The sequence below is a fragment of the Hirundo rustica genome, chromosome 1, assembly GCF_015227805.2.
Source record: "Hirundo rustica isolate bHirRus1 chromosome 1, bHirRus1.pri.v3, whole genome shotgun sequence".
NCBI classification, from domain to species: Eukaryota; Metazoa; Chordata; class Aves; order Passeriformes; family Hirundinidae; genus Hirundo; species Hirundo rustica.
The window spans coordinates 153695994-153723815 of record NC_053450.1 but is presented as its reverse complement, the minus strand read 5'-3'; the positions used below and the strand labels follow the sequence as shown (position 1 = coordinate 153723815).

Here is a 27822-nt window from a genome sequence, read left to right as displayed (position 1 = left end):
GGGTGCCCAGAGAAGTTGTGGCTGCCCCTGGATTCTGGGCAGCGTCCAAAACCAGGCTGAACAGGACTTGGAGCAACCTGGGATAGTGGAAGATGCCCATGATGGGATGGAACTGGACAGTCTTTAAGGTCCCTTCCAACCCAAACCACTCTGTGGTTCTATAACACAGGACTGTTAAAAGACAAAAAACACAACCTGAAAAGCATTCCTTGAAAACACAAGAATATTCAATTTACCAGGGCTGAATGTGGGAGCAGCACAAGCTTCTCACCTATATGAGTACGTAGAACTTCGGGATCGACTTCTCGAGTGACTGTAGGATATGGACCTTGTTCTGTGTCTGGACTTAGACTCAGATTTACTCCGTGACCTGCTGAGACTCCTGGAAGGGCTGTTGTCATCTCTGCTTGGAGATTCCTCCTCACTGGAACTTTCTTGGTTCCTCGGCCGACGATTTAGCCGGGCTGTTTTCCTCACTTCATCAAAAAGAGACCCAGGCCTTACTTTATTTTTTGCTTTTATTTCAATTCTTAAACCTGCTGGTTTCGGCTCTGGTGCTGATGCTACGTTTTTAACTTCTGTGGTCGTACTAATTGTTGTTGGTTTTAAGTTACCAACACCTTGCAAAGGCTTCCATTTATTGTCTATCATATTGCTCTGTATATTTTCACAAATTTCACTTTTTAAACTACAGTCTTTAGCACCAGACACAGGGGCAGAGTTATTTTCTTGCCTTCCCGTTTCTTCTTCAATATTAATAAAGTCTCTTATGTTGTTTCCCAGTTTGACAGCATCTTGCTCTGGGGTCTCAACCTGTAACTCTTCTTTTACATCAGCACTTAAAGGTTTAGCAGCGAGAATGACAGGAGACAAAACATCCACATCCACCTTCCCTGGCGAGTTACGATCCGGAGTACAGATCTCCATGTAGTCATCTCTCTGAATAACATCTTCCAGCCCATTCTGGTTATTTTCTTCAGCTTGTTTAATCTCACTCTTGCAGGAAGCCACGTTTATTCCTGAGTTTAAAATACCGGTTGAAGTGCTTGTTTCAATGGGCTCTTTATTAAGGTTGCTGCGATCCGGCGAGGCCCCACATGTGGTGTTTTTATCTAAAAGGTTTTCATTCACACATGGCTTTTCACCATTTCCCACTTTATCTGTGACTATTTCATCCTTTTCATAAACTTGTTTTTTATCCTTTATGTCCCTGCTAAGCTGCTTTTCTTTTTTATCATCCTTGGTAACCGGCTTTTCACTTATCTCATCGTCCTCTTCTTCCCCGAACTCAAGGGGGGGCTGCCAATGAAACATTTCTTTTCTTTTCTGGACTTTGTGTTTTTTCTCCTTTTTGCCTTTCGATTTTTCCTTTGCTTTTTTGGAATGTGATTTTTTAGGAGTCTTTTTCAACCCATGTTTGTGTTTTTTTGACTTGCCTCGAGCGTCTGCTGAGCTGGAACAAGAACTCTCAGATTCAGAAGACGACAACTGTTTGCTTGTCTTCCACGTGCAGTCAGAACCCAAGAAGCCCTCTGAGGAATTGGACCGTTTTTTGATCCTTTTGGTAACACTAAGCTCCGTATCAGACCCTGAGGTGGCCTCACCTTCCTCTTTCCCAGAGGAGGGTCTGGAATCCCCCCTGTTATGCTTTGCATCTCCTCTTTCGGAATTCGACTCCGAGTCCCATTTGCTACCTGAGTAAGATTTGCGTTTCGTCTTGGCACCACCTCTGGGTTGCTCCGAGCATTTCTCCTTAGCTGCTTTCTTTTTAGAGTGATCAGAATCCCGCTCACCCTTGGCTTTCTCCTCCCGTCTCTCAGAGCTTAAGTTATTTTTACCCTGTTTCTCAGCATCCCCTTCTAATGGGAAGCGGCCTTCTTTTTCTTGGACCACTTTGGCTTTGGCAGAGCGCTCGCTGTCGGAGGAGAAGTCTGAGGATGAGAAGCTGTCACTCTCCTTCAAGCCTTGGGAAGACTCGTCATAGTCCTTTGGATGCTTGTAAGGCAAAGTGCTTTCAGAACTCGTTTCCTGCCTCAGTTTGAGGCCCCGAGCTTTGGGGTCACTGGATGCGGATTTCCTTTTGTTTCTGTGCCTGTCCTCATCGCTGAGGGAATAGTCGGACGTGGACTCGCTGTAGCCTGACCTGTCACTGCGGTATTTACTCGGGGACGGTGATCTGCCAGAAGAAGGAGATTTTGTCCTCGAGCTTGATGGGCTTCTAGACCTTGAGTAAGATCTAGAGTACGACCGGCTTCGAGAGGACCTGCTCCTGGACCTCTGCCAGCTCTCTGAGCTCCTGTCACTGCGGCCTTTGGAATAACCGCTCCGGTCGCTCTCGGAGCTCCTCTCCTGCTTGCGATAGGAGGAAGAAGTAGCGTTGGCCTCCTTAACGACCACTAAATTGTAATTAGTCTGGGTGGGAATTAAGTGGGTTGTTTTAGCTTTCATCTCCTGAATTCGCTCATACGATGGCTTCCAAGGTTTCTGCCCAGGTTTCCACCTCGAAGGTGGGGGACTGTCACTTAAGGGAATGACAGGGAGGTTTTCTGGGACAACTGGTGGCACGATAACCTTGTCACTGGGCAGTATCACTGCTCGGACAGGCTCAGCAGCCTTGGTCAACTTAGTGTCATTTAACCGTGCTGAAATATTTCGTGGAGAATTGGGAACAGTCTTTTGCTGCCTGGGGTTAGAACTCGATCGTGACCTACTTCGAGATCGCGATGATTTGGAGGCTGATCTCGATCTAGAACTTCTTCTGGAGTAAGATCTTGATTTAGATCTAGACCTGGATCTGGACCTGTAGTAAGATCGAGACCCTCTGCTTGATAGAGATGACAAGCTCTGGTCTTCCTTATCAGATTTAGACCAGTCTCTCCTGGATGAACGCCTGGAAGACAATGAGGAAGAACGAGATTTCCTCTCACGATCACAAGATGATTTTGTCCTCCTGTGGAAGGAATGAGAGGATTCTACATCTGAGGAAGCTGATGTTTTCTTTTTCTTCGTTTGCTTGTGCCTCTTGAAATGCTTCTGCTTTTTAGATTTCTTTTTATGCTTCACCTTCTTCTTCTCTTTCCTGTGCTTCTTGTGGTGGCTGGAGTATCTCACGGCGCTTAGATCAGCATAACCGTTATGGGACCAAGACCTGGATCTCCTGGATGCACTTCTCTCATCCCATCTGCTTGTACATGGGTCACTCAACCTGGAAACAAACAGAACCCAGACCAAGTGCAAATTCTTTAAAAACCTTTATATAAATAAAGTATTTTTCAACTTAATTTTAAATAAGTTTACATAAACGCTAGCACACACACACACTTTAATATCAGAAACTGCTTTGAGTTCCTTACACTCATTTGGGATACAGAATTGCATCACTAGCGAGAGCTACTTCTCCCTAAGAAATACATCAGCCAACACCAGCAAATTCTGCATATTTTAGCATCCATATAAAGAGATTTAAGGTTTTAATCGCCCCAGTCTGCAGGATTTTGCCCTCTACAACTACAGGATCCTTAAACCATATTTAAAGACAAGTTTTAAAACATCTCAGTACATGAAAAAGAATAATCAGAAACATTTGCAATTAGTCACTAATTGTTACATAGACTATTTTTTAGTTTTCCTTTTAAGATTTATCTCTCATAATTTGATAGAAGCTCATTTTTATTATCAAGCCATCAGGAATTCTGGAGAGCTGACTTCCATCCATCTCACAGTTTGCAACTGCTGAAAGAACATACAATTAAAACAATAAAGGCTTAGTGGATTTGATTGTTTTACTCCAAAGAAACCATGTAATCCACTTAGAGGATAAGGAAATCACTGAATCCTTAAGGTTGGAAAAGACCTTCAAGATCACCAAATCCAACCACCAGCACCACCACCGCGTTCAGCACTAAACCATGTCCTCAGGTGCCACATCCACACGTTTTCTGAACGCTGCCAGGGAGGGGGACTCCCCACTTCCCTGGGCAGTCTGTTCCAGTGTTTTCTGTGAAAACAAAATTTCCTAATATCCAATCTAAACCTCCCCCAGCACAACTTGAGGCCATTTCCTCTCATCCTGGTACTGCCGTGGAACATCTACGCCATCAATGAGGGCCTGTCAAAGGCCAGGACATTCCAAAGCTGTGGTAAGGCTTATCTTACTTGTCTCCTTTGCTCCACTTCTCCCCGCTGGGTGCTCGGTACGTGCGCAGCCTCTGCATCTCCTCCTTCCAGTGGGGAGGGGTCTCGCTGCTCTCCTCATCGTCGGACTCGGAGCAGGAGCGGGACCGCGGCGGGGTGTGATAGCGCTGGGACAGCAAACACACAGCGAGAAGGGTTTTCTTACAGAACTGCGGCGTCTTTTACACTCAGGGCATTCTGCAAAGCCTGAGAGAGGCCAGCAGCTCGCCCAGCTTTTCGAAACGTGAAAGGAAGAATCGAGGAAGAGGCCACGGATTCCCTTTTGGAATAACACAATTACTGCAGATAACCAGCCTCGTTTTTAAAGCACAGATGTTTCACTTTAGTCAGAGGCTTCATGGTTTGGAGGAGTAAAGACAAAAAGCCCCATTTCAAAAGTTAACTGCTGCTCAGCTCTTCAGAAATGGGAATCCAGATTAAGTCACTTTAAAGCAATTTAAAAAATAGAAAACCGAACAAAAAAACCTCACAAACTCTTTCACAAAAAAGAATAATGATGCTTCACATTTAAAAAACTATGCATAGGCAGAGCATTTAAGTAGGCAACAAGAGCTACTTGTGCAGCAGAGAAAGAAGAACTCTCCTATCGCTAACTCATTATTTTCCATTACCCAGTGGGATACACACTTAGGTAAATTCTGTGAGGGAATCAGATGCTCCTTGACTCAATAAAAGCACATCTGGATTTGACTCAATTATTTCGAGCCACTTAAGAAAGCAGTAAAAATGGGGGGGGGTGGGGGGGAAAATGTTGTCCCCCAGAATAAAATCACAAAGATGCAAGTATTTATTTATCCAGGTAATTACAAAAGGCTTTAAGACATCCTTCTCATATAAAAAACCCAAAATCGAAAAAACCTGCCACTCAAAGAGTTTCCCTATCGTTTCAGCTGAAGCAATGACTACTTAAAAAACAGCTTTTAGAGAAGAATGGCCTAAAAGATTGCAGTGTGTCATGGCATGTCTCCCTAATTCTCACATTTTATACTCTGGAGTCTTGTGGAACCTACAAACAAATGTTATGAAAAGCATCACTGAACTTCACCTAGACAGAAACTGTGCTAATAAAGACTATTAGAGATGGAAGAAAAATGTGCTTTTTCAACTACCAGCTCTAAATGACATCTTTTTTCATTCTTAATTTTACTGAGAGGGTGACAAAATAATGAAAAAAAAGACAGAAACCCCAATATCTGGCAGAAGCCAATTCCACTTTGCTTTAAGTTATTTTCCCCAAGTCTTTATTTTACATAAGTATTTCCAAACATTCCATTTGGGTGGTTTTCTTCTCCAATCTTTATGTAAAAAGACATTAACAAGAAGGATGGAAAAAAAGTGTAATAAAATCAACTACCTGACATGACTTCAACGCTTTCTAAACTGGATTCTACAACATGTAAATAAAGTGTCACACAAAGCCCTCCAGGGAAATTCAAAGCTCAAAGTCAGGGAAGATACTCTGGGTGAGAGGAAATAAAGAAATAAATAAAGTTGTCACATACTATTGTGCCTCTTCCTTTAATTTTTCGTCCAGATTTAGAGACAGATGGTTTCTGGTCAGTCAGAACTGGTGCAGCATCAAGAAGCTTCCTACATAAATTAATAGAGTATGAAGTTACATAGTAAAAAAAACAATTAACTTAGAATTAGTTTAAGTTAAAAATGAGAAGTATTAATCATCCTAGTCATTCATTTTCAGACAGAATTCAGCATTTTTTTTCACGAAACAAAGCAAGAGAGTTCTGCAATAAAAGGCAAATCAACATGTATTTGTTTTCAACCAAATGTGCAGCCTGATCTCTTGACACAGAAACTAATGCTAACAATGAACTTGCAAAACACTGTCACAAGAGGTTAACTTGCGTTTGGGGCACAAATCCTGAAGACAGCATGGGCAGAAGAGTTTCAAGATCTCAGTTCAGCATAGTTCACAAGTTCTAAAGCTTTGCTTCTTTCAGCTTATGTAATATCCCCAAAAGTAGTAAGTGAATCTTTGGGAACGTGAGTGATATTCCGAGAAAAGACTTATAGGAGACAGTAGCGTTATGGGAAATTAAAAAACTCAACACTAAACAAACCCAACACTGATTTTAGAGTTATCTGGCACAGTAATGGATTAGCTTGGTTACAAAAGAAAAGAAATTTGACAGCGGAGGTACAAAACACATTGAAAGCATCTCGTGGACTTGTGACTTCCTTTTTAGCAAAATAAGAGTATTTTCTCTCATTCTCAAACACTGATAAATCATGAAATTCCAGGTGATTGATTCTGAACCAAAGTTTCTTCATCAGTCTAAGAAAGACAAAAATTCACCTATCCCAATCCCAAATTTCCCTTGCAATCAAGTATTTCCTGTGGTTTGCTTTGCACGATTCCTTCTGAAATTATTCGTTAATTGTTTGTAATTGAGTTTAATATCCTTAAAGGCCAATGAAACCATCTCGAGATCTCACTGAAAACCCCTGGCACAGGTCACAAGGAATATTACAAAGGAAACTGTAAAAAGGACAATGAAATGACCTCATGCAGCAATTCTGACACTGCAGTCAGCAGCACTAGGAAGAGAACGTTAACAAGGACATTTCATGCACAGTTTTCAGCAAGTCAGAATAAAAAGCTGGGAGATCCTTACGGTTCAGGCTCTACATTGACAACAGGCACATCTCTTCTGAGCAAAAATCTATTTTCAGGCACTGGGGGGATTTCTTCAGGACGTACCACGGGCTTGTCCCGCTTTGCGCTAAGGTCGACTTTGTCTGCAACATCGCTCTTGTCGGAAAGGCTGCTAAGGGAAAGAGCAGGGTGAAAAGTCACAATTAGCTGGGACAAAATCCCTTTTCCAACTGGATTCCAAGACAAGATGCACTGAACTTAAAGCTGGCTTAACCACCAAAATGTGTTCCACAACCCATTTTAGGCTAAAGGGAAGATGGGCCACTATTACTGGAGAGAAAGTTCAGTTCTTGCTTTACAGCAAATTATTCTGCTTTTCATTTTCAACTGGTTGCGAAATATTTTTAAAATCTAATCAAATATATTTACAAAGTTCTGCAATTTGCCTTAAGTCTCACTTTTACACGGGTGTGCTGAGCCCTGAATAGTTTCACATGCTGGGATTTAGTTATTTCAACATCACTCTTGCTTCCATCTACAAAGATCTGCAGTTTCATGGAAAACTCAACAACAAGCTCAGCTTTAGGGTTTTTTGTTTGTTTATAAAATCATGCACCAAACCCCAAACTTAAAAACATTTTCATATTCACTGCTTGAGCACTTCTTGAAAACAAAGCAGTTTTCCCCAGATTTCACGGCAATTTTTAAATTTAAGAAACCAGTCACCGTCTTTGGCTTGAGGTTCGCTTGCACCTTGGATCCTCTTTCTTCCTTTCCTCCTTCCTTCGTTTCCTGGACTGTTTGGTTTTAGTTCTTCTTTTCCTCTTTCTCCTCCTGCTCCTGTCATTCTCAGCCTCACTCTCAGATGAGGATTCTGAAGAGCTGGATGCACTGGAGGAGGACTCTGAGGCTTCTGAGTCAGAGCAAACTTTCTTCCTCTTCTCCAAAGCTGGAACAGTTATTTTCAATTTACACTGTGCACATGTGTGTGCACGCAAAAGCACAAAGCACACAATTTTATAGACGCCTAAATATACAAATGGGCCATTTTAGAGAAGCTCTGTGGCCTTTTTTACAATATTAAAGAATCATAATAAAAATTCATCTGATTGTGCCCAGTCTAAATCCATGTTGGTATAATACAAATATTTTCCAGCAAAGACAGAACACACAAAAAAGCAAAGACCACTTATAGTAAAAAAAGTTAGGTGCTTTTAGAAACAGTGCACAGGTTGCAAATCAAAGATTAAGAACAAATTAGTTGCTGGCTCAGCTGTGTATTTTTTTTTATTTTTAAAACTTTGTCATTTTCTCTTTTCTGCATCCTCACACTTTTACACTACGGCTCCTCTTGGCTTTCTCTAAAGGACATAAATAACCACCTTATCCTTAAGGAAAATCAGAAATTAGGTAGAAAATGCAAACTTGTAACACTCCACTAATTCACAGAGACTGTCCAAACACATATTTAAGACCATTTATTCTCCATGGATCTTTGTGAAAAGGAAAATAAGCTTGACCACACATATTGCATATATTAACTTTAGAGAATCTCGAAATAAACCTTTGCAAAGTGCAAAGTGAAGAAAAGCACATTTGTGTTTCCCTCTTTCAAACACAGAAAAAGAACTTTTCACTCCTTTTTGAGTTGGTCATGTCAACCTCTAACATGAACAGGGGACAAATGTTGAGGGCAGAAAGTTTTGTGGATTTTTTTTGCTACGCCTTGCTCTCCTACACCAAGATTTATGTTTTACAGGCTCCCAAGAATTAATTAAGATTCTACACATTTACCACAATGATTTTTAGCTGCTGGCAGAATTTTTGTACTCCCCGAGAACACGAACATCACTCATTTTGGGAATGCTAGCACTCACCATCCTTAGCTGACCTGGTGACCAGCACCCCGCAGTCAATGACTCGGACGTCTGCGTAGGGCCTGCTCGCGGTATCGGTTTTGAGATTTTCTATCTGTTCTATGACTTCAAACCCAGAGATAACCAGTCCAAAGACAACGTGAACACTGCAGGAAGAAAGTGTTTTCAAAGTTCAGAGCACCTATGAATCGCTGTAACGATTTTCCAATTAATTTCACGTTTAAAAAGTCAGTCTGAGGTAGAAACACTGAGCTCTTAATGCATTAAATAAGAGTTTTTAAAATGATTTTAAGTTTAACATTGACAACAATGCTAAGATTTTATGCAATGTGAAACAAAGATCCACTCTGACATCAAATATTTCCCTCAAATTGAAGGAGTCGCCTCTCCTCTACAAAGGCAGGGTAAACAGATCATAATTCCTAACCCACCCTTCTATTTTTGCAGTTTTGTGCAACAGAGATCAAGAGCCCATCTATAAACATGACAAAAGCCCTCCCCAGAGAAGAAGAATTTATAGGTCTCTACAAACCCAGGATACAATTCCCCCCTGGCACTGCAGGGACAGCTAAAATAAAGGAATCCTCGGTTTTGTTCTATGGTACCACATTTCTCTTTCTGTCTTCCATTTGCCCCATAAATTTTAGGGATAAAAACATCCCCCAAAAGAGATGACTGCTCAAATATATTAAACTTGGCAATTCAACTCCCAGATTGATGGGCTGAGGGCAGCAACCATTTTTAAAGAAATAATCTTAGGATTTAAGACAATTCAAGTTCTTGTCCAGCTTCAGGAAATAAGTTGCGACTTGAAATTTTTATAGAACTGAAACTTTTGTTTTCCATCTCGTCCCATTGTACAATCTTCCACAGAATTAAGGATTTGTTTCCCCATTGTTGTCTACTTTCAATATAGCCCTCAAACTTTAGGAATCACTTGAGAAATTGGACAGGATTCTTACCCATCGAGATGAGGAGCGGGTTTTGTTGTTCTGTTGGACAAACAGCAAGATGGGAAGATGGTAAAATAAAATAAAATCAGGGATTCAGATGAAGTAAAAGAGGAGAATGACACAGAAAAAAAAAAAAAAGGTGAAGGTAAGACAAAAATAGTGAAAAAGCGCAGTTAAATACATGGAATTAACAAATTAAAACTAATTAAAACTACACATTGTACACACAGACTTTCTCATACTTTTACATGGTATTTGCTTGAAGTTTAGCTAAGTGTGCATACTGAAAGCTGTACCAAGTATCATTTCATGCATGCAGTACACAATTTCCAAGTAAGTGTCTTTAAATACACATTCAATGGAACTTTACAGTTTTTAATCACAGAGAAGATACAATTTGGTGATAAATATTAGGTGACCAATGGGATTTAAATCTTTCTGAGCTTGTTAGCTTCTTAGATTGCAAGGTCACTTTAAAGACAGTTTATTTAAAAAAAGAAGAGCTATGATATGTCAGAGATTCTCTGCTTTCCCTCACTTCCCACCACTTCTTTCTCACTTCCTATTTACCTGCTTGGCCTCCTGACTTGGAATACAAAGCAATATTTCGGTCTTAAATCATCAATCACTTCAGCTCAAAAACTCACAGGCTTCCCAAAATCAACAGCAGACATTCTGTGCCACCTACACTAAATAACTACCATAAATTTACCAGATTTCTACCAGATTTCCTCCCTATTTTTCAGCCTCTTACATTGAGCCTGAATGGAAAATTCAACTGCCTTTTGCAGAAATCTTTTGGATTCTAATGCTGTGAATCCTTTTCCAAAACCAAACTAAAGTTACTTTTCCCAAGTGAGCCTGAATTCCTGCTGCACAGGGGATCTTGCTATGCAGGAATACTGAGTAAAGAACATCAGAATCTGCTCAGATATTGGGGAAGAAATAAAATAGAAATCACTTTTGAAGTTACTTTAAATGTGAAAACATTCTTCCTCTCTCTCCTCCCAAACACTACTGTGCTTTTAAAGCCTTCTTCCAATGAACAGCCCTCTCTCAAAATAAAATAAAATAAAATAAAATCACAGGTGATTTTTCTAAATTTACAGTAACACAGATTTGGTATGAAGAAGTCAGTTTTCCACTGCTAGAATAAAATGTTACTTCTTGAACACTTCTCTTCCCTTGAGCTTTGAGCTATTAGGTCACAAAACACTGTACGCTGAACACATCCCAAAAGGTGGAACTGTGAATCAGGAGTGTTTACACTCTTGATTTTTTTTAATTTTTTTTTTTTTTATTTTTATTTTTTTTTTTTTTTTAAAGCTCCAAATGTCAACCAGCCCATCCACTTCTGTAATACTGAATAATACTGAAAACTCCTTTGGGTTAGCACAAGGGAATAAATGCTATTAACACAACATTACATTTCCCAACAGCAGTGGGTGTTCTTTGATTTTTCCTTGCTAACACAGCAAACTGCTACAAAGAGAAAAATCCTTATGGCTTTTGAAGCTCTTGAAGCAAGAGTTAACTGCATTAACGACCTGCTGTTAAGTAAACAGTTTAAGTGGGTTTAATTACGAAGCTGATTTAAAGGGGTGAAAAAAAATAGAAGTGGGTTACTTCAATGAAACCAATCCTAGTGAAGACTCAGTGTTTAGAATTAGCTGCAAACTGCAACAGGCTCAAACCCAGGGCTGGGGAGGCTGCAGGCGCTCCAGCATTTGAGATTAATTAAGTAAATCACCTAAGCAGGAGCTGCTTTTAGACTGAGCAGAGAAAGGGGGGCTTGGTGCATCAGAACCTGTGCAGAGGCTTCCCCACTCCCCTGGCAATTGGAGAGAGAAAATGGACAGGGTTTCTGTCCTTGTTCATCAAGGGAGAACACGAGGAGAAGCTCTGTCCCAAAGGGAAACCTTTCAGGTGCACCACAAGGACTTGGGTGACTGAACAACTTCCCATGGGAAGCAGAGCCTCAAATCCTTGTGGCGCCTTTGAAAGTTTTCTCACTTCGGTGTCAGGGCTGTAATCTGACATTTATTCTGCAGAGATGCACTTTAAAAAGCGTTTCAAGGTTTTCTGCATCAATCCTTGAATATTTGCTTTGGCTTCAGAACTTAACCAGGAGCAAACCTACCTCCTGTCTTGGCACTATGGAAACCTAAAGTCATGAGGAGTTCATCCCCCAAAATAATATTTTGTTAGAACAATTCTAAATAGAGCTCTCAAAATTTAAACCATTCAAAATCTGCCTTTTAATAGACACTGTTATGCAAGTTATTTACAGGAGGACAAATACCTTTCTTCACTCAAGTTTAAATTGGTTTAAGATACCGCTGAAGAGAAAAATCATTTTTGATAAAAGCACGTTCTCAACCCACCCCCCTCCAAAGAACCTCAGGCCTAACAAAGGGTTCAATGCACATAACAATATGATCAGAAAAAACAAGAAAGATAAAAACAGAAAGAAAAAGAAAGGACACAGCCTTAGAGGAATGAGACATTACCTTTGGAGCGCACGATGTAACACTGTTTCTGTAAATTTTACACAAAAATGGCAGAAATAAATTGTAATACATTTTCAGACAAAACTGAGTCTATGTTTTATCAAATACAAGTTTAAAATTAATATTAATCAAGTTGTATGCAGAAAAAGGATGCCTAAAAGAGGGCTCTAAATTTTCTTTAGTATACAAGGTACTTTGCAAACTAAAGTTCACCTTAAAAACAACAAAAAAACAAAACTCAAGACAAAACCCACTGGCAAAACTACTGCAAAAAAAGTTAGAAAGAGAATTCCCCCACTCCCCTCTAAGTCTCAATCCAGCAAAAAAATGCCCAGCTTGAAGCAGATGAATAACCAATTTCTGTGGGTTTATTCACGTGCTTGCAGTTCCACAGGGGTACAAAGGTTCTGCTGAATCCACTCCTAAGCAGAAACTTCCCAGGCGGGCACACAAACGTTTGGATTCACAAAGGAAACGTGCACACAAACGTTTGGATTCACAAAGGAAACGTGCACAGCCAGGAAGTTCACAACTTCAGACATTTCAGAATTAGCTGGATCCTCCTCCTGCTATGAAGCTTTCCTACAGCTAAGAAAAATCAGAGCTTTCTCTAGAATTCGTGCATTGATTGCTTCTGTTCAGAATTCTGGAACAAAAAACCACATTGCAGGTGCAAAAAAGCCCAGGCAGCTGCAGCAGCTGATACTGGATTTGTCCTCTGGTGTAAATCTGAGCAGCAGCAATGGTTTAAAACTGGATTATCAGCTGAGCTTATCCACAGCTCCCCCCCCACCAATAAACTATCAGTGATTAATTATCTCTGCATAGTCAAGCACTGGAATGATATTTTTGTATACTGATTACACTCAGAAGTATCCTGGGAATGTTTTCATTTTTCCATAAACTTTTGATCAAGCCAAAGGGACTTGCTTATGTGAGAAGTGCATATGTACCAATAATGCTCAAAGATAATGCAACATCAGCCCCTTCCATTTGACATTTTTTCATTTTTGTATTAGTCAGCTGTTCAATAATTAGTGCAAAGGTATTTCATTCACAGCAAAAAGAAAAAAAATTAAAAAAAATAATAAAAAAAGGAAATTATTAACTGTTGATTAGAAAAATACCTGGTTTGGGACACCAAAAAGATATGAACTATTTTTAATGAGCTGGTAACGTTCAGAAATAATTTGTAAAATCAAAACTAGAGTCCCAAATTATTTTCTCCTTCATTTAGCAGATCAAAGCAGTACCTTTGTTTCAATTTATGAACTGGGCACGGCACCACACGTTAAAACATTTTTAAAACAAAAAATCCTATTTAGTTCTGAGCAAGAAAGCTGAACCTGAAGAGAAACATTAAGCCAACAACACCCTCAAAAAAGAAAAAAAAAAAATCTGTCAGTAATAGGAAATCAGACTCAAGTTTTAAATAGCTGTGGAACAGAGAGGCAAGAACTCCAAGCATCTGAACTGATAAGGAACAGAATCCAGGACTCCTCTTTGGGTTGCACTAAGGGCTTAATCCTCAGCAAACTCCACAGCTGAAGGAGGCAATAAAAGAATTATTACACAAAACTTCCCTCTTTTTATTTTTTTTTGCTTCCTATTTTGCTTCCCCCTTTGTTTTTCTTCCTATTTCTGCTTTACTCTTCCTTCTCAGGGGCACTTGTGGTTTGCTACAAATGTAGCTCGGCAGATTTGGTGTGAGAGGGGAAACAGAGCCCAGTCCTGGGAGGATCAGGAGTCTCATTAACGTTACTTTATTCCCTCATTTTCACCAGAGCTGCACTATTTTGTACTGTGGATTTCCTCCCAGGCAGGTGGGGGATGGCCACAGGAATGATGGAGTAGCTCTAAAGACACAAGATATTCCCAGATGAGCTGTACTGAGTGGCTCCAGACCATCACCCAAAGGAATCCAGCCACTGAGCTGGAATTTCCAGGAACAGCTCTGGGTATCAGGGCCCTGCAGAGCTCAGCTCTGTTTGTGCAGAGCTCAAGTTGTGCTCCCCCAGTAACTACTGCTGATGTTGGCAGCAGCAATTCAAAGCAGCTACCAGAGAAAAAGAAAAGATTCTGGAGCGGTTCCTGCTAATCTCTACCCCATCCTAGGGATTCTGTACCTCAGTACTCACAAGGAAACAGGACAGTTACAGACTTACATCCCCAGATGGTTTTGGAACAAGTGCAAAATCACCCAGGGTTCCACAGGAAGTTATTCACGAGAAAAAAAATCAGAGTGGGGCACCCTGAAAACACAAAGAGCCAATTTCTAACCTGGTGCCTTTACAACTCTCTTCAACACAAGCCTGCAGTGGAACTGCTACAAACCTCTGGGTAGAGAAAACTGAAATTGCACTATTTCACAAATCTAAAGGGATTCTCTCTGGATCCTTTCTGCTGGACTGCAAAACGCTGTGTTCCTCCAGAGCAGGAAATGTTTCTCAGGCACATGAGAGCAGACTTGGCCTATTTACAGCACATGTGCATGGAACTCAAAATCCTCCCTCAGCTACATGTTCTCCTTCCCACCCAACTGTTGCTCCTACTCAAATAAGGGGGAAAAAAAAAAAAATTAAACCCAGCACTTCTGATCCTACACAGACACACCTCTGACTCTTTCCACCTCTGCACTGTGCCATTCTCCACCAGGGCTTTGATTTCTGTCCATGCTTTTCCTGAAGCTCCCTAACATCACTTCCACTGCCTTTTCCATGCCCAGTTCTCATTGCTGCCCATAAATCCTCCAAGCTCTTTCATGTCAGAGAAATTCCTGACTAATCCAAGAAAGCTGATGATTTTTAAGGATGGGTCAAGATGCCTGTTTACATTAGGGTGAGTCTGGAGATTCTATTGCAAGTAAAGCTGTCCACTTTAAATCAACTTTTAACAACTTTTAGGCATTGCAGGGTCTTGTTGTGCCTGGTTTGTTGGTGCCTGATTACTTCCTGTGAAGACTCCTTACTCCAAATAAACTTTTCTGTGGTGAGCAGGGAATTCTGATGATTTAACAATACTGTTATAGCCAGGATCCTTGGTATTATTTTAGCCCTACTGGGACAAACTGTTATATAAAAGAAAATTTATTTGCATTCCTTATCTGTTATATTAGATGTGTACAAGATACAGAGTTCTCACTCCTGAAAATAAATGCAGAGCTCTAACGAAGCTCAGATGAACTATCCCCCTTCCTATAAATTTACTCAATGAAATTAAATAGATACAAATATTAAAAAAAAAAAAAAATCTGAAGGCTTCCACTGAGGCTTGCCTATCACACACTTTTCAGGATAAACATTTGAAGAGTATTTTTCCTAATGATAACCTACAGAGAAACTGAGCATTACTGGGAGTATAAAAACCCCACATTTTAATTTCAGCTTAAAGTGTAAAGGAAGAAAATATTTCCTTAAAGGAAAGCTCTATAGATGCACTGTATATTCCCTAATGTAATCAGATAAATGCCACCCAGCAAGACTAACTGCTTTAATAAACTGCATTTTAAAGTGAATGCAGAAACTGCCTAGATAAAACCTTGAGGAGCTGTTTTCCACTTGGAATCCTGATTGCCTTCCCTGGCTCCAGGGCAGGCTGGTGCCTCTTCAGGCATTAGAGACACCCCAGAAATCTGAAGAGGCAGACAGGAAAGGCAAAGGTCTCCAGAAGACATCCCAGGAGCCCAAACCAGCTCTGGATTCCTGCAGGCAGCTCAGGTGAATCCACCTGACGTGGAAGATTTTAGGTCTCACTCTGCCTCAATTCCCACTGAACTCACGCTTCTCCTTACAGTGATTTTATGGGAAAAAAGAAAAAAAAAAATCCAGAATTTTTCAAGCAATCTGCATCTTTCAAAATATTTCTGTGTTTGATGAAAGTGCTTTTAAATAGTCTTCATTTATCATCCTGTATCAATTGTAATTTAGTATCCAACACAGCCTTGGGTTGTTTTGGTGTGTGGGGAGAGACAAAGTGTTTAAATCTGATTGAGAGAGCTGAGCCTATCAAGCATCAGGGAAAGAAGATGACTTTGGAATCAAATGCAGGAGAGAAAAGAAACTTTAGAGCCCTCAAATGACAGCTGCTTGACTGATGTGACATCATTAGGCTTTCACGTTTAATGTTCAGATAAGCTTAAAAATGGAAAATTAAGGCAAGAGAACCCAAAGGCAAGTCATCAAGTGAGAAATAATGAACAAACGCCTTCAGAGAGCTGATTAAGCCGTGGAGTTGTATTTATATAAACTGTTTTCCATATTAATGTGCACACATATCCTTTCAGTTTTATTGTAATGAAGCACAACATCTAAAATTTCCTTTGAAGGGAACACAAAGCCAGCTTTGGAAACAATTTTATCTCTACGGAATGCCTGAACAGTGAAAGACTTTCTTTTAGGTTCCCATGCATCATCCATTTTTAGGACATTTTTTAGGAAAAGACCTAAAAATGTTTCTTATCTGAACTACATCATATCATACTGAAGATCTTTTTCAGGCAAAGAAAAAAACAAAAAACAAGATTCTTGAGGACAATTTACTCCTTTACTGAAGACAGGGAAGCGCCATTCACTCTTATCCCCCAAGAAAGATGGCAAAGAAAAAAAAAGACTTTTTCTAGTTAAGTAACTATGCTAAAATTTACTTTTGAAACCCCAGTGTTTTTTCACAAAGTATTTCTAGACTGAAGTTATCAGCCTGCTCTTTCCAAATAGAAACTGTTAAACATTAACATGAGACAATTTTGAAAAGGGAGATAACAAGAAGAATAATCACATCAAAGTTTGCAAGTTTAAAAATGCTGATGCTCAACCTAAAATACACCTGCTTTGACCAGGAAACCCTCAATTATCAGACTTGGGTGTTTTACTTATGAAAAGGTATATGTTTTCTGTAATTTCTGTAATTCAACAGAATGTGGTTACTAGAATGGTGTTTTTTTAAAGGTAATGAAGAAAAAATCTGGTTATCAGCACATGATTTTACATAGTGTTGGTATATGCACAAGTTAACAGAATTACGCAGAATTTGTATTAAAAAAGCATGGCAGGAACAAACACTCAAAAAAATTAATAACAGTAATCATCATAATCAAATAAAAAACCCCAATAAACAAAAGCTCCACTCATTCTCCTCCTGAAAAAAAAAAAAAACCAACACCAACCAAAAACAAACAAAACACCCCCTTCAAAAGGAAACCATAAATCACGTTTTCAAGAGCAAAACCATACAAACCACCTCTAGATGTCACTCCCCCTCGAATACAATGCTCATCATGAACATTTGCAGATTATCTGATGAGATTTGTGCACACACAAAGGCAAAGAATCTATTTTCTGGCCACTAAGAACTAAAAACAAACCGTATTTTTTTAGTGAAAAAAGCCACAAAGGAGGAACACCCACGGAGCACCACCAGGAAATAACCATCTCTAACATTTCCTGCTGCAGGTGCCACTGACTCCTGGCCAGGATCGGAGTGGATAACACGGATATGGACAATTTTCGCAATACCATCTTTCTCATGAACAGCGCTTCTCTGTGTAAGAAAAGCTCCAACTGCGGGATCACATCTACTCACATGAAAAATTGGGAACCATTGGTATGTTTCCCTCGGTTTGCCATTGACAAAAGGAACGCTCTGTCATGTTTGAGAATAAAGTTTTCATCTGTTTGAAGAAAAAATATGTTTTGTCAGATTTTTTTTTTCCCCGGCAAGGGAGGCAGGTTGTATTCTTAGTAACTTATGGATGCTCTAAGGAGAAATTCTGCTGCTGCTGGAGAAAGGGAACAGGTTGGAGGAAAGACAACGATCAGGTTTAAACGAGTCTCTTCGACTCAAATTAGGGTTGAGACAAAGCTTTGTTTCTTAAAGAAAATGGTGCAGATACAGTGCAAACATTTCTAATTAAAAATAATTCAAGTCATTATGAGTGTCTTCAATAAACATTCGATTATGGATTTAAATCCTGGATTATTTGGATAAGAACAAGGCTGGCAGAATTACTGACATCCTAAACCAAGCATTAATATACATGAACTGTTATTTACACTTCAGGTGGAAAGATCAGGAGAAAAAAACATTTATTTCCTTGCTATGGCACAATAAAAGATGCCACCTGTCCACTCAAAAATGGAAGTCTCAAAGCATAAAAGGAAAAAAACCCCAAAACCTCTCTATATCTGAATTTTAAGTATAAAAACCATTAATACTAAGCTGAACATGCATTTCATATTGCAGTGAAATAAGGAGGAGTTCTGGTTGTACAGCAGAATATAAAACCAGACCTTCTCAAGGTCATTTCCAAAGATAAAAATACTAATTAGAATGTACAAAGCTATTAATTTTTAGATCACATATCAAAACACAATCCTGCATATTTAGCACTCACTGTGAGAAACAAACCCTGAGTAACTCCTTAGTAAATGGATCTGTTCAAGCCTTTCCTTAACCAAAAACTTTAATAACCCCACATCAAACTATGTCTCTTTTTTAAGAGAAACTTAATTTCATACATCTAACCAGAGCTACTTGCAATACACACAGAACCAGAGGCTGTAAATAAATCTATTCACTGCCTTCACATTTGAATATCACAGTAACCACCTGCTTTTCTCATGAAATAATTGTATGTCTTTAAACAAGCAATTCATAAAGTCACCATTTTCCTTCCAACAGATTTTTACAAGAGGAAAATGTACATTTATTTACCAATTCTTTGTAAGGAAAATGACTTGTGTAGCATATAAATAAAGTCAGAAATGAACCCTAAGCATACAAACCTTGAGTAGGGAAGGGGAGGAAAAAGGGACATTAACAAAAGAAGAAATCACTGTTTAGAGCTGGAATTATGTAGAGTCTGTCTCAGAATAAGTCATTAACCCTCAGAAAGGTTAGACACAGAATTCTTCATTTCTCCAAGCAACACAGAAACCCATCTACAAAGGGACTTAGCAGTTGTCTACATATTTACCAGGGAGGGGACAAGGGGACAGAGTTTGAATTTGTGTTACTGAGCTTTTGTCTCTTACCTTTTCATTTTGCAAAAGACCACATTCTCTATAAACAAAAGAATATGTTGACAGTTTTAGGCAGGAAGATAGGAGTTTATTCATGAATAAAGTTGCCTAGCCTCCATGCTGAAAGTCATGTTTAACCAATTATGTTAGCCTTAATTAATTGTCAATTTAAGTTAAAAATTAACAAAATAAAAAATCTGAAAGTCATGCACGTAAAAGGAATTCTCATGCAACATTAGTTTCATGCAAAGGGTGATCTATGAGTGGACCTGTCTTCATTAAGTAGTTTGGGAATCAAGACTTGTTTATCTCAGAACTGAACAAAGAATCTGCAAAGACATATTTGCTCTTACCTTTAAAATAGCCACCATAAATAGATTCACCTCCTTTTCCATTACCTACACAACAAAGAGCAGCAATTCAAACTTTTTGCTTCCTTTATACAAAAGATGTAACATTCCACCAGCACCTGACTCTCAAAATAGGATATTTGAGGCTCATTTCATCAGGCCCAGGGTTTCAGGACACAGTGAAAACAAACGTTTTTGTAAGGACAGGTATTTCTAAAAAGGAATAAAAAATCCTGGAAAACTCCTTCTGGAGACTTTTAAAACATTTCTAGCTCATTCAATGCTTTTTTATTAATTTTAAGACTATTCAAACAGTTATATTCCTGTACCAACAGAACATCACCAGTGTTGCCTCTACTGCAGCCAAAGAAGTGAAAAGCAGTTAAGACTAGAATTTGGATTTGAATTGTTTTAATAAAATGGAATATCAGAAAACCCTCCAGTGAGGAGTTTTTATTTAACAGACTTTTCTAAACAAATATTACGTCAGTTGAAACGTTTTAGAACTTCAAAAATAAACAATGCAATGGGTGATCTACGCCGTACTTCACAGTAAATGAAATATTTTTACGGCATTTTAATGCTCTCAAGGTATTCTCTGAAGTTATACATTATGAACACATAAATGATAATATCTCTATTCCATTTCAAACTTGGCAGTTTTAAAAGCCCGTTTTACCTTCGCTGAAGTCCCCACCCTGAATCATGAAGTTTTTAACCACACGATGGAATGTGGTGCCTTTGTAGCACAGCTTCTTTCCAGTTGTTTTGCCAATTCCTTTTTCACCTGCGAGAAGGTGAAACAAAAAGAATCTACAGGTTGTCACTGAACAAATTCCAAGGGTTTTCCCTCCCTAGTTCTAATGGACATGGGAGCCAGAACGACAAGATAACACAGTCCTACCTGATGCCTTTTCACCAGTCAGAAGGGGGATCTTTACAACGGGACTCTGAGGTAAAAATTAAGTTGTTTCTTAGAAAAAATTCCTCCCCTGCTCAAGGAGCATGTAAATTTACTTAGGATAATGGTGGGTTAACTATTTTCTGTGGGCACAGCTACACCCCTATGCAGGTCTCAGTATCCTTTTCAAACCACTCACACATCTGGATGTGCCAGATGATTCCCAGGAGAAAAGCCAGGAAAACAAGTTTCAACTCAGTTTCAGTGTGATCCACACTTGGAAAAACGGGATTGAGCTACTCCAAGCTTCCACACCTTCACCAAGCCGTGCCCAGTGTCAGGCCACCCCTTTACACCAGCTGCAGATCAGGTGGAGTGGTGATTTTGTAATTAGTGCTCCCAGAACCTCAAGTTTCATTAGCACTTCTTCCAAACTTCAGAAAAGAGGCTGCCCTGGGCTTGTGGATGGGGTCACAATGAGTGGAAGGGCTGAGGTTTTGCGCAGTAGGTTCATGAGGGATTTATTCTGGTCAAGAGACACTGACTTGAGCTTCCCAGAAGAGGGGAGCTGGCAGAAGGTGGCAGTTAAGAGTAAAAATCCCACATTATCCCCATATCCAGGAGCTGCTGTGCACTGAAACATGAATCAACCAGATAAATAACAGGACAAACAGCCCAATGTTCAGTTTCATCCCATCACTGGTTATGGAACAGGTATTTGACACTGGGTTAGAGGAATCTATTACTCTGCCATCCCAAATTAACTGACAGCTCAATCATCCCAAATTTGCCATGCCAAGCCCATCACTGCCAGGATGAGTGCAAAGGGCAGTTTGTGGCACAAAACCCACTCAGGGCACCACTGTTTGTCACCCTTTACTCATGGAATAAAAGTTATTTACCTGCCTCTCCACACCCATAATCCCAATCCATGCCTCCTCCTACCCCATTTTTGTTTTCCACATGAGTTATGCAAGCAAATTTATTACAGGGATGGACACACTCCTCCCCAAAACATACTCCTCTTTGCTACAGCACAGAAAACCTCTCAAACAACACCATGGAATATCTGCCTGCATGTTTGGTCACATTTCAGGGTGTCCCTTGGGGCTATGGAAAATCCCCTTAGAGGATGGGATCCTGCATGGCACCTGAGCTGGGAGCTTGTGGCCAGAAGTCACAGTCCTTTTTCTTACTCGCCTTTAGGGTACTCCCAGTACTTTCCCAGTCAGGTTAAAGACACAGCAGTTGCTCCCCTGGCAGGAGCTGCAGCACCTCCCTGAGCTCAGACACATTTCTACAACAGCCAGTTCAGTGCCCCTGAGCTCAGCTTTTCTTTGGTTTCAGGCCAAATACCAGCCTTGTTCTTTTTGCTCTAAACACGCACGAATTTTGTCTGGAAAAGAAAAATCATTGTCTTTGAGCCCCATCTGCTCACCCCCTTCTTGCCTAAGCAGCTCTTTCCATGCACTGCAAACCCCCTGGAAATGGGATGGCAGAGGAGAAGCAGCTGCCCTGTTTGTTAACACCTGGGCTGGCAGCTCAGTGTGACCCACTCTGAATCGGGTGCCAAGCGGTGCCCGATTGAGATCAGAAGGGCATCAGCTCCTGACAAAGCACCAGAGCAGATGGGCCTGTGTTTATTCCATAGGTGGACAGCATCTGCAAGTCCAGCTGCTGGAATTTAGAAGCAGGAGCCTTTCCCTGGCTGGGCAGAAAGGACCTTTCCAGGGGCCAAATCTACTTCTGACAGCAATGGCAGAATCACCCTGACCTCCTCCATTTGCCAAAAATACCCTGGCTTGATGATGGCTTTATACAAATGATATGGTCCAGAATGGGACAGCATCCCCTCCCCGTCATCATTTACCTCCTCAGGTGGGCACAGGCCTTGCATATAGCTGTGCTTTTATTAGTATAAACAATTATTGTAACAACAATAAAAATCTGAAATATCAGCTATGTACCTGAGCACAAGCAAAGGAAGTTTTTACAAGTCTTCGGACAAATGTCTGAGAAGAGCTGAAACATAATTCGACCAACTAGAAAATAAAAATAAAAAGCAGAGTTTTAAAATTGTTTGGAATAAGAAAATCTGCATATAAGTCAATCTGTATGTTCTAAAAATGTAATTTTCTGAGAAAACATTATTTTATCAAGCAGAATAAGAAAACACCTTAAGTATCCACCTGTTAAAACACATAGCAAGAAAGAATAATAACATAATTGTAAAAAAAAAGACATTAAGTAATATAATTCCATCCAATTTATCACAAGTCCTAGAGATTCCACTGTGATTTGAACCTGGAAAGCCAAGCTGAATTACTAAAATAGCTTAATCATGTCAGATCTTTTCCATTTTGAAAATGAATTCCCATAAATACAGCTCCTCAGAGAGCTGGAGCAATTCCCTCCCCAATTACTGTGTTTACACAAATACATTAATAATCACATTTCCACAGTTTTCCCTGTGATCATTACCTATGAAATCCAACTGGCTTAGCTCCATATTGTGCTGAGGATTACAGCTGCATTGGCACTCTTGGCCTAAAATCCTTTAGTTTAAAAAAAACCCCATATGAACCAAAGAGGGAAGATGAAAGGCAGGCAGGACTATGTGAGTGCTCCACTTGCCAGGTGCTATGAACCAAATATATTCTCTTTGCTACTGGTGTAGTTGTGCTATGCACTTTCCAAATCTATTAAAATACCGCTGAAAAGTGGTTGAATAGAAAGAAAACTGTTTTAAAACTGAGTTTCTATTTTATTTTCCAAGATACTGGGATGTACAGTCCTAAAAAAAAAAAAAAGAAAAACCACAAGAAACTGCTCCCAAAGGTATGAAATCTTTAAAAAATACATAATTAATAAAGAAAAAAATGGTATCTCTGCAGGCTGTAAAATAATCCATAGAAGCCTCACTGTTGGGCAAGACTACAAGGAGACCAGTAATAATCTGTCAATGAGCACTACACTCTAGTGGTACACATTGGTAAAACCTCATCATTTTAAAAAGTAACTACTCCGGGAATAACTTTTCCTTCCTTTAGAGAAGAAGAAAACTTAAGTTCAAATGTATTTCATTCAATACTTAGTCACAAAAAAAATTTGAGAGGCTCCTAAGAAAATGCATTCAATTTTAAGGTGGTGTCCAAATATGTACAATTATAAGATGGTGAGTTGTTGGTTCAGAAAGGAAGAAATAAAATGACAGCACCAGTACTTGTTAATCTTAGATAAATTTCAAGATGCCATGAGCCGTTGAAAGGTCTGTATCTCATTAACTGCAATAAGAATGTTCTCTAAACATTCATCACTACAGCAGGAAAATCCAAAGGAAATGGGTAGGGAGAGTGTCCAAAGAATGAAGAAACAGGGAATATTCAAAGATCTCCCATCAAACACTCTAACTGCCACTGTGACAGGATGGCTATGTGCAAGTGAAGAAACCATTCTAAACTGTGAGGATTAAAGATTCCTACAAGGAACACAACAGAGAACAGTCTGGTAGCAGAATTATCAATTTCCATTATAGCTCAGGAATTCAGGAGAACACAAATCTAATTCCAACTGAACAGTGACTGAGCGCTTCAGAGAGCCATGTCCAGATTTTACAGAATCATGGAAGAGAATCCCAGAATGGTTTGGGTTGGGACTTTAAAGATCATTCAGTTCCAGCTCTACTGCCATGTGCAGGGACACCTTCCACTATTCCAGGCTGCTCCAAGTCCCATCCAACCTGGCCTTGGACACTTCCAGGGATCCAGGGGCAGCTATAGCTTCTCTGGGAACCTGTGCCAGGGCATACCCACTCTCACAGGGAGGAATTTCTACCTAATATCTCATATAAGCTCATCCTCCTTCAGTTTAACACCAATCCCCCTCGTCCCATAGCTCCATGCCCATGTGAGTCCCTCTCCAGCTCTCTTGCGACCCCTCTAGATTCTCGAAGAGACTCTAAGGTCTCCCTGGAGCCTTCTCTTCTCCAGGCTGAACAGCCCCAACTCTCTCTGTCTCTGCAGGAGAAGAGTCCTCCTGCATTCACAGTGTGAAATAACACACGACACTTTCCAGGGAAAAAGCTGTCACTACCCCCACTCTGCTCTCCAGCCCAGCTGCCGCTCCACCAGGGTGCCAGCTGCCAAGGAGCTGAGGGCTGCCACTCCCTGCAGGCTCCAGAAGGGACTTTTACCCTGAGGTATAAATTGTAGGATTTTGCTGCAAGCCCTACTCACAAAAGCCACCACATTTAGCACCTGAAGCAGCAGACACCACCACTGTGGCGTTCCACTGGAAGAACTCTCTTATGTTCTTGCAGATGACAAGGCAGAAGATGGAAAGAGACATTCATAACCAAGGTATCAGTTTCAGCAGCATTTATCACCAGTGCTTTGTCAATAACCAAGTCTGCTAGGCACTCATAAAATCACAGAATGATTTTCATGCTGGAAGGAACCTTAAATCATCCAGTTCCACGAGCAGGGACACCTTCCACTAGATCAGGTTACTCCAGCCTGGTCTTTTTATGCTCTTTAATCCTAGAAATTGTAATGCACATATATCCAACACCCAAAGATTGCAGGTCCAGTTTATGAGACAAGGGCTTTAACCTGCATAAAACCTGGAGCACTGCTCACCCAGTTCCATGCAGCCACAGAGAACGCTGCTGTCTGCTTCTGAGACACAAACCACACCATGTATCCATCTGCTGGGTTACTGCCTGCATTTTACTGCAACTGCATGAATACCATTAGCACTGAAAGGTTGTGTTTGCCACTGACAAACGGGCAATGAAATGTGCCAGAGAAAGATCAAACCCATTTTCACACCTCGGTCAAAGATGCATGACAGGACAGCTTGCTAATAAATAAAGAAATAAAAGTATGTATAATCAGAACCTACGAATCTTTCTCTTGCCTCGTCCCTTACAAAAAAAAAAAAAAAAAAATCTCATTTTAAACTTGGAGCTGAGGTATATGCTGATATAACAGAGATAAAAAAAGCATTTGAGATGCTACTTATTTCCCCAGATTTAGACACTTCTCTGAAATCATCCACCTTCACTGCAGAGAATTTCCAATGCTTTCTTCAGCTTCATTTCCCTGATGCAAAGGTTAAGTGATCTGATGAGGGAACGAGCTCTCTGCAACTAACCATAATATTTGAACAGTAAATTAAAATAAACAAAAAAAAATTGCTACAAAACCCCCAGTGAAGTAGGCAAAAGCTACTCACAAACCTACCCAGAGTCCTCAGCTGGCTTTAACCCAGCAATGAGCCTGCACAGACACCTCAATTCCAGGCTAAAGTAAAAACTGCTGGGATTACATTTGCTGATTATTTACGAAACAATAATGTAATAAAGTATTAGTTGTAAGCAGGCTTTGAACTTATTTTTTAAAGAATCAGAGTACGTGGTGAAAGAAATACATACATTACATAGAGCAAGTGATGCCTAAATAAAATCTAAGCTGTTTGGAAATGTGATAAAGTGCTTTCTGCAGCTAATGAGCTGTACCAACTCAGAGAAACAAGGCGGCAAAATGACCAAAAATAACCCAATTTCAGAACTCTGTCTTCAAAGTAAAAGATGATTTTTTTTTTTTAACTCCTTAACAATTTTCCAGCTGAGGAAGAAGTAGTACTCAATTCAAATTAAGTGGTAGAAACTCAGGGTAGGAATATCCATGTGATACTGAAATAAAGGCTCCAGCTAGCATAGTTTATTAAAATAATCATTGATTTCAAATGTTTATTGTTTCAAAGCTAAATCCTCCTATTTATCTGCTTAACTTTTTGGAAAAAAAAACCTTTGGAGCCAAACACATATTGATTCAAGTTATTTTCCAAGTAACGTGAACTGTTTTGCTACATTTTATTATCTTTACATCACACAGGCACCAAGTCCAGCTACACACTCCCAAAACAAACCTGGTTTTTCAGAGCTGGATCTACTGGATTTTATCCTTTCTCATTTTCTTTAGAGCAAACCAAACAAGAGGTACTTTTTGCCAGCCTATCAGCAGGAATATCCTGCTGAAGGAGAAAGCAGGGATTACAACCAGTGAGACAATGATGCACAGCCCAGGACGGCTGCCAAGGGCCCAAAGGCTCAGACAGATTTCCATACAAGTTTAAATAACAGCTCACTAAAAGGACACTCTTTGAATTTTATTAATTTGTTTATCCTTAAATCTGTGAACGCTAAGCCACATGAATTTAAAAAAAAACAACAAAAAAACCTGCTTCAAAGGAGAAATGTGGGTACAGTTTTCAAGGAAATAAAACCTTCGTGTGGAACAATGATAGATTTTATTTAAAATATGAGTTGCAAGAATGGATGCCCCACGCCCCCCGAGCAGGGAGCTGTAGCCCTGACAGATTAACACTTGTGAACACCTCCCTGCCCCACCTGCTCTCTTTGCAAGGAAAACCTCCATGAACTTCTCCCCCCTTTCTTCCACAAATACCACCTGAAGTTCCCTCCGCTCCCTTCTTCTTTGGTCTCCACAAAACCAAACTTATTTCATTCCTGCACACACCAAACATTCCCTGGGGTCGGTTTCCCAGGATATGGAAGTGAGAGGCAGCACTTGGCTTTCTCCTGGCAGAAGAGGCTGACCAGTTTTGCTTTCTTTTACTGATCCAACTTGTTCCAGACCTCAAGGTGAGACTTCAAAGTATTTCATCCTGCACCGACAACAATTGTACATGGTTATTCTGAATAAATTTTTTATTGAAGCAATTCCTTTCAAATCTCCATCTTACCACCCCTGAGAGGGGTTTTCTCCAAACGGGATCCCCCTTGGCTCCTGCTGTCCCACACACAGTGGTTGCCCATGGGTTCAGGGACAGCCAAAGTTCTGGCTTCTATTTTCTGCCAATATACACTTTTTTTCCCTTGTAAAGATTAAAAGTTAATGTGGAGCCAGTTGAGAATAGTTTCTGTCTTTAGGAAAGGTAGCAAAAACCTCACAAGGCATCACTGGAGGCACAACGGAGGGACTGTTGCAGGGGAGCTCATTTCACATAAACTTGTAGCAGCTGAAATCCCAAAATGCACCAAACTTCAGGCTAAAGTGAATAGAAAGAGAGAAGGAAAGACCAGACTGGCTGTTATGGGAAGGAACACAGCCCAGGAATGAAAGAAACTGAAGTGGAACAAATCAATGAGCCAGGGGTCAAACAGAAGACAGGAGGGAAAAAAAAAAAAAAAAAAAAAAAAGGGATTTGATAAATTATTCCATGAATAAGAATGAAACAAAGCAAACCTGAGTAAATTCACCAAACTTTATGATGGATGAAGCCACTCAGGGGGTGGGGTGAGGGGAGACGTGGGAAAAAGATCTTGGATGGCCACAGGAACTGCTACAGCAGCCAGCTGCATCTGTGACATGCTAGTGGGAC

The 27822-nt window shown here is 40.1% G+C and overlaps 1 protein-coding gene across 8 annotated transcripts in view; it reads right to left on the bottom strand.

The window, feature by feature from the left end:
* The window catches only part of NKTR (natural killer cell triggering receptor), a 36573-nt gene that overhangs the window by 5616 nt on the left and 3135 nt on the right, over positions 1 to 27822 (bottom strand). For 2 of the 8 annotated variants that reach the window (XM_040056148.2, XM_040056165.2), the window contains exons 2-12: positions 22383 to 22457; positions 20194 to 20301; positions 19518 to 19562; positions 17726 to 17813; positions 9648 to 9677; positions 8686 to 8831; positions 7535 to 7757; positions 6828 to 6977; positions 5697 to 5784; positions 4156 to 4301; positions 272 to 3205 (exon numbers count right to left, since the gene is read on the bottom strand). In XM_040056148.2, coding sequence (XP_039912082.1) covers positions 272 to 3205; positions 4156 to 4301; positions 5697 to 5784; positions 6828 to 6977; positions 7535 to 7757; positions 8686 to 8831; positions 9648 to 9677; positions 17726 to 17813; positions 19518 to 19562; positions 20194 to 20301; positions 22383 to 22457 — 4033 coding nt within the window. Of the gene's footprint in view, positions 1 to 271; positions 3206 to 4155; positions 4302 to 5696; positions 5785 to 6827; positions 6981 to 7534; positions 7758 to 8685; positions 8832 to 9647; positions 9678 to 12148; positions 12173 to 17725; positions 17814 to 19176; positions 19205 to 19517; positions 19563 to 20193; positions 20302 to 22382; positions 22458 to 27822 lie in introns of those variants that run through there. The other 6 variants (XM_040056159.2, XM_040056142.2, XM_058419533.1 and 3 more) reach the window with 5 other exon arrangements.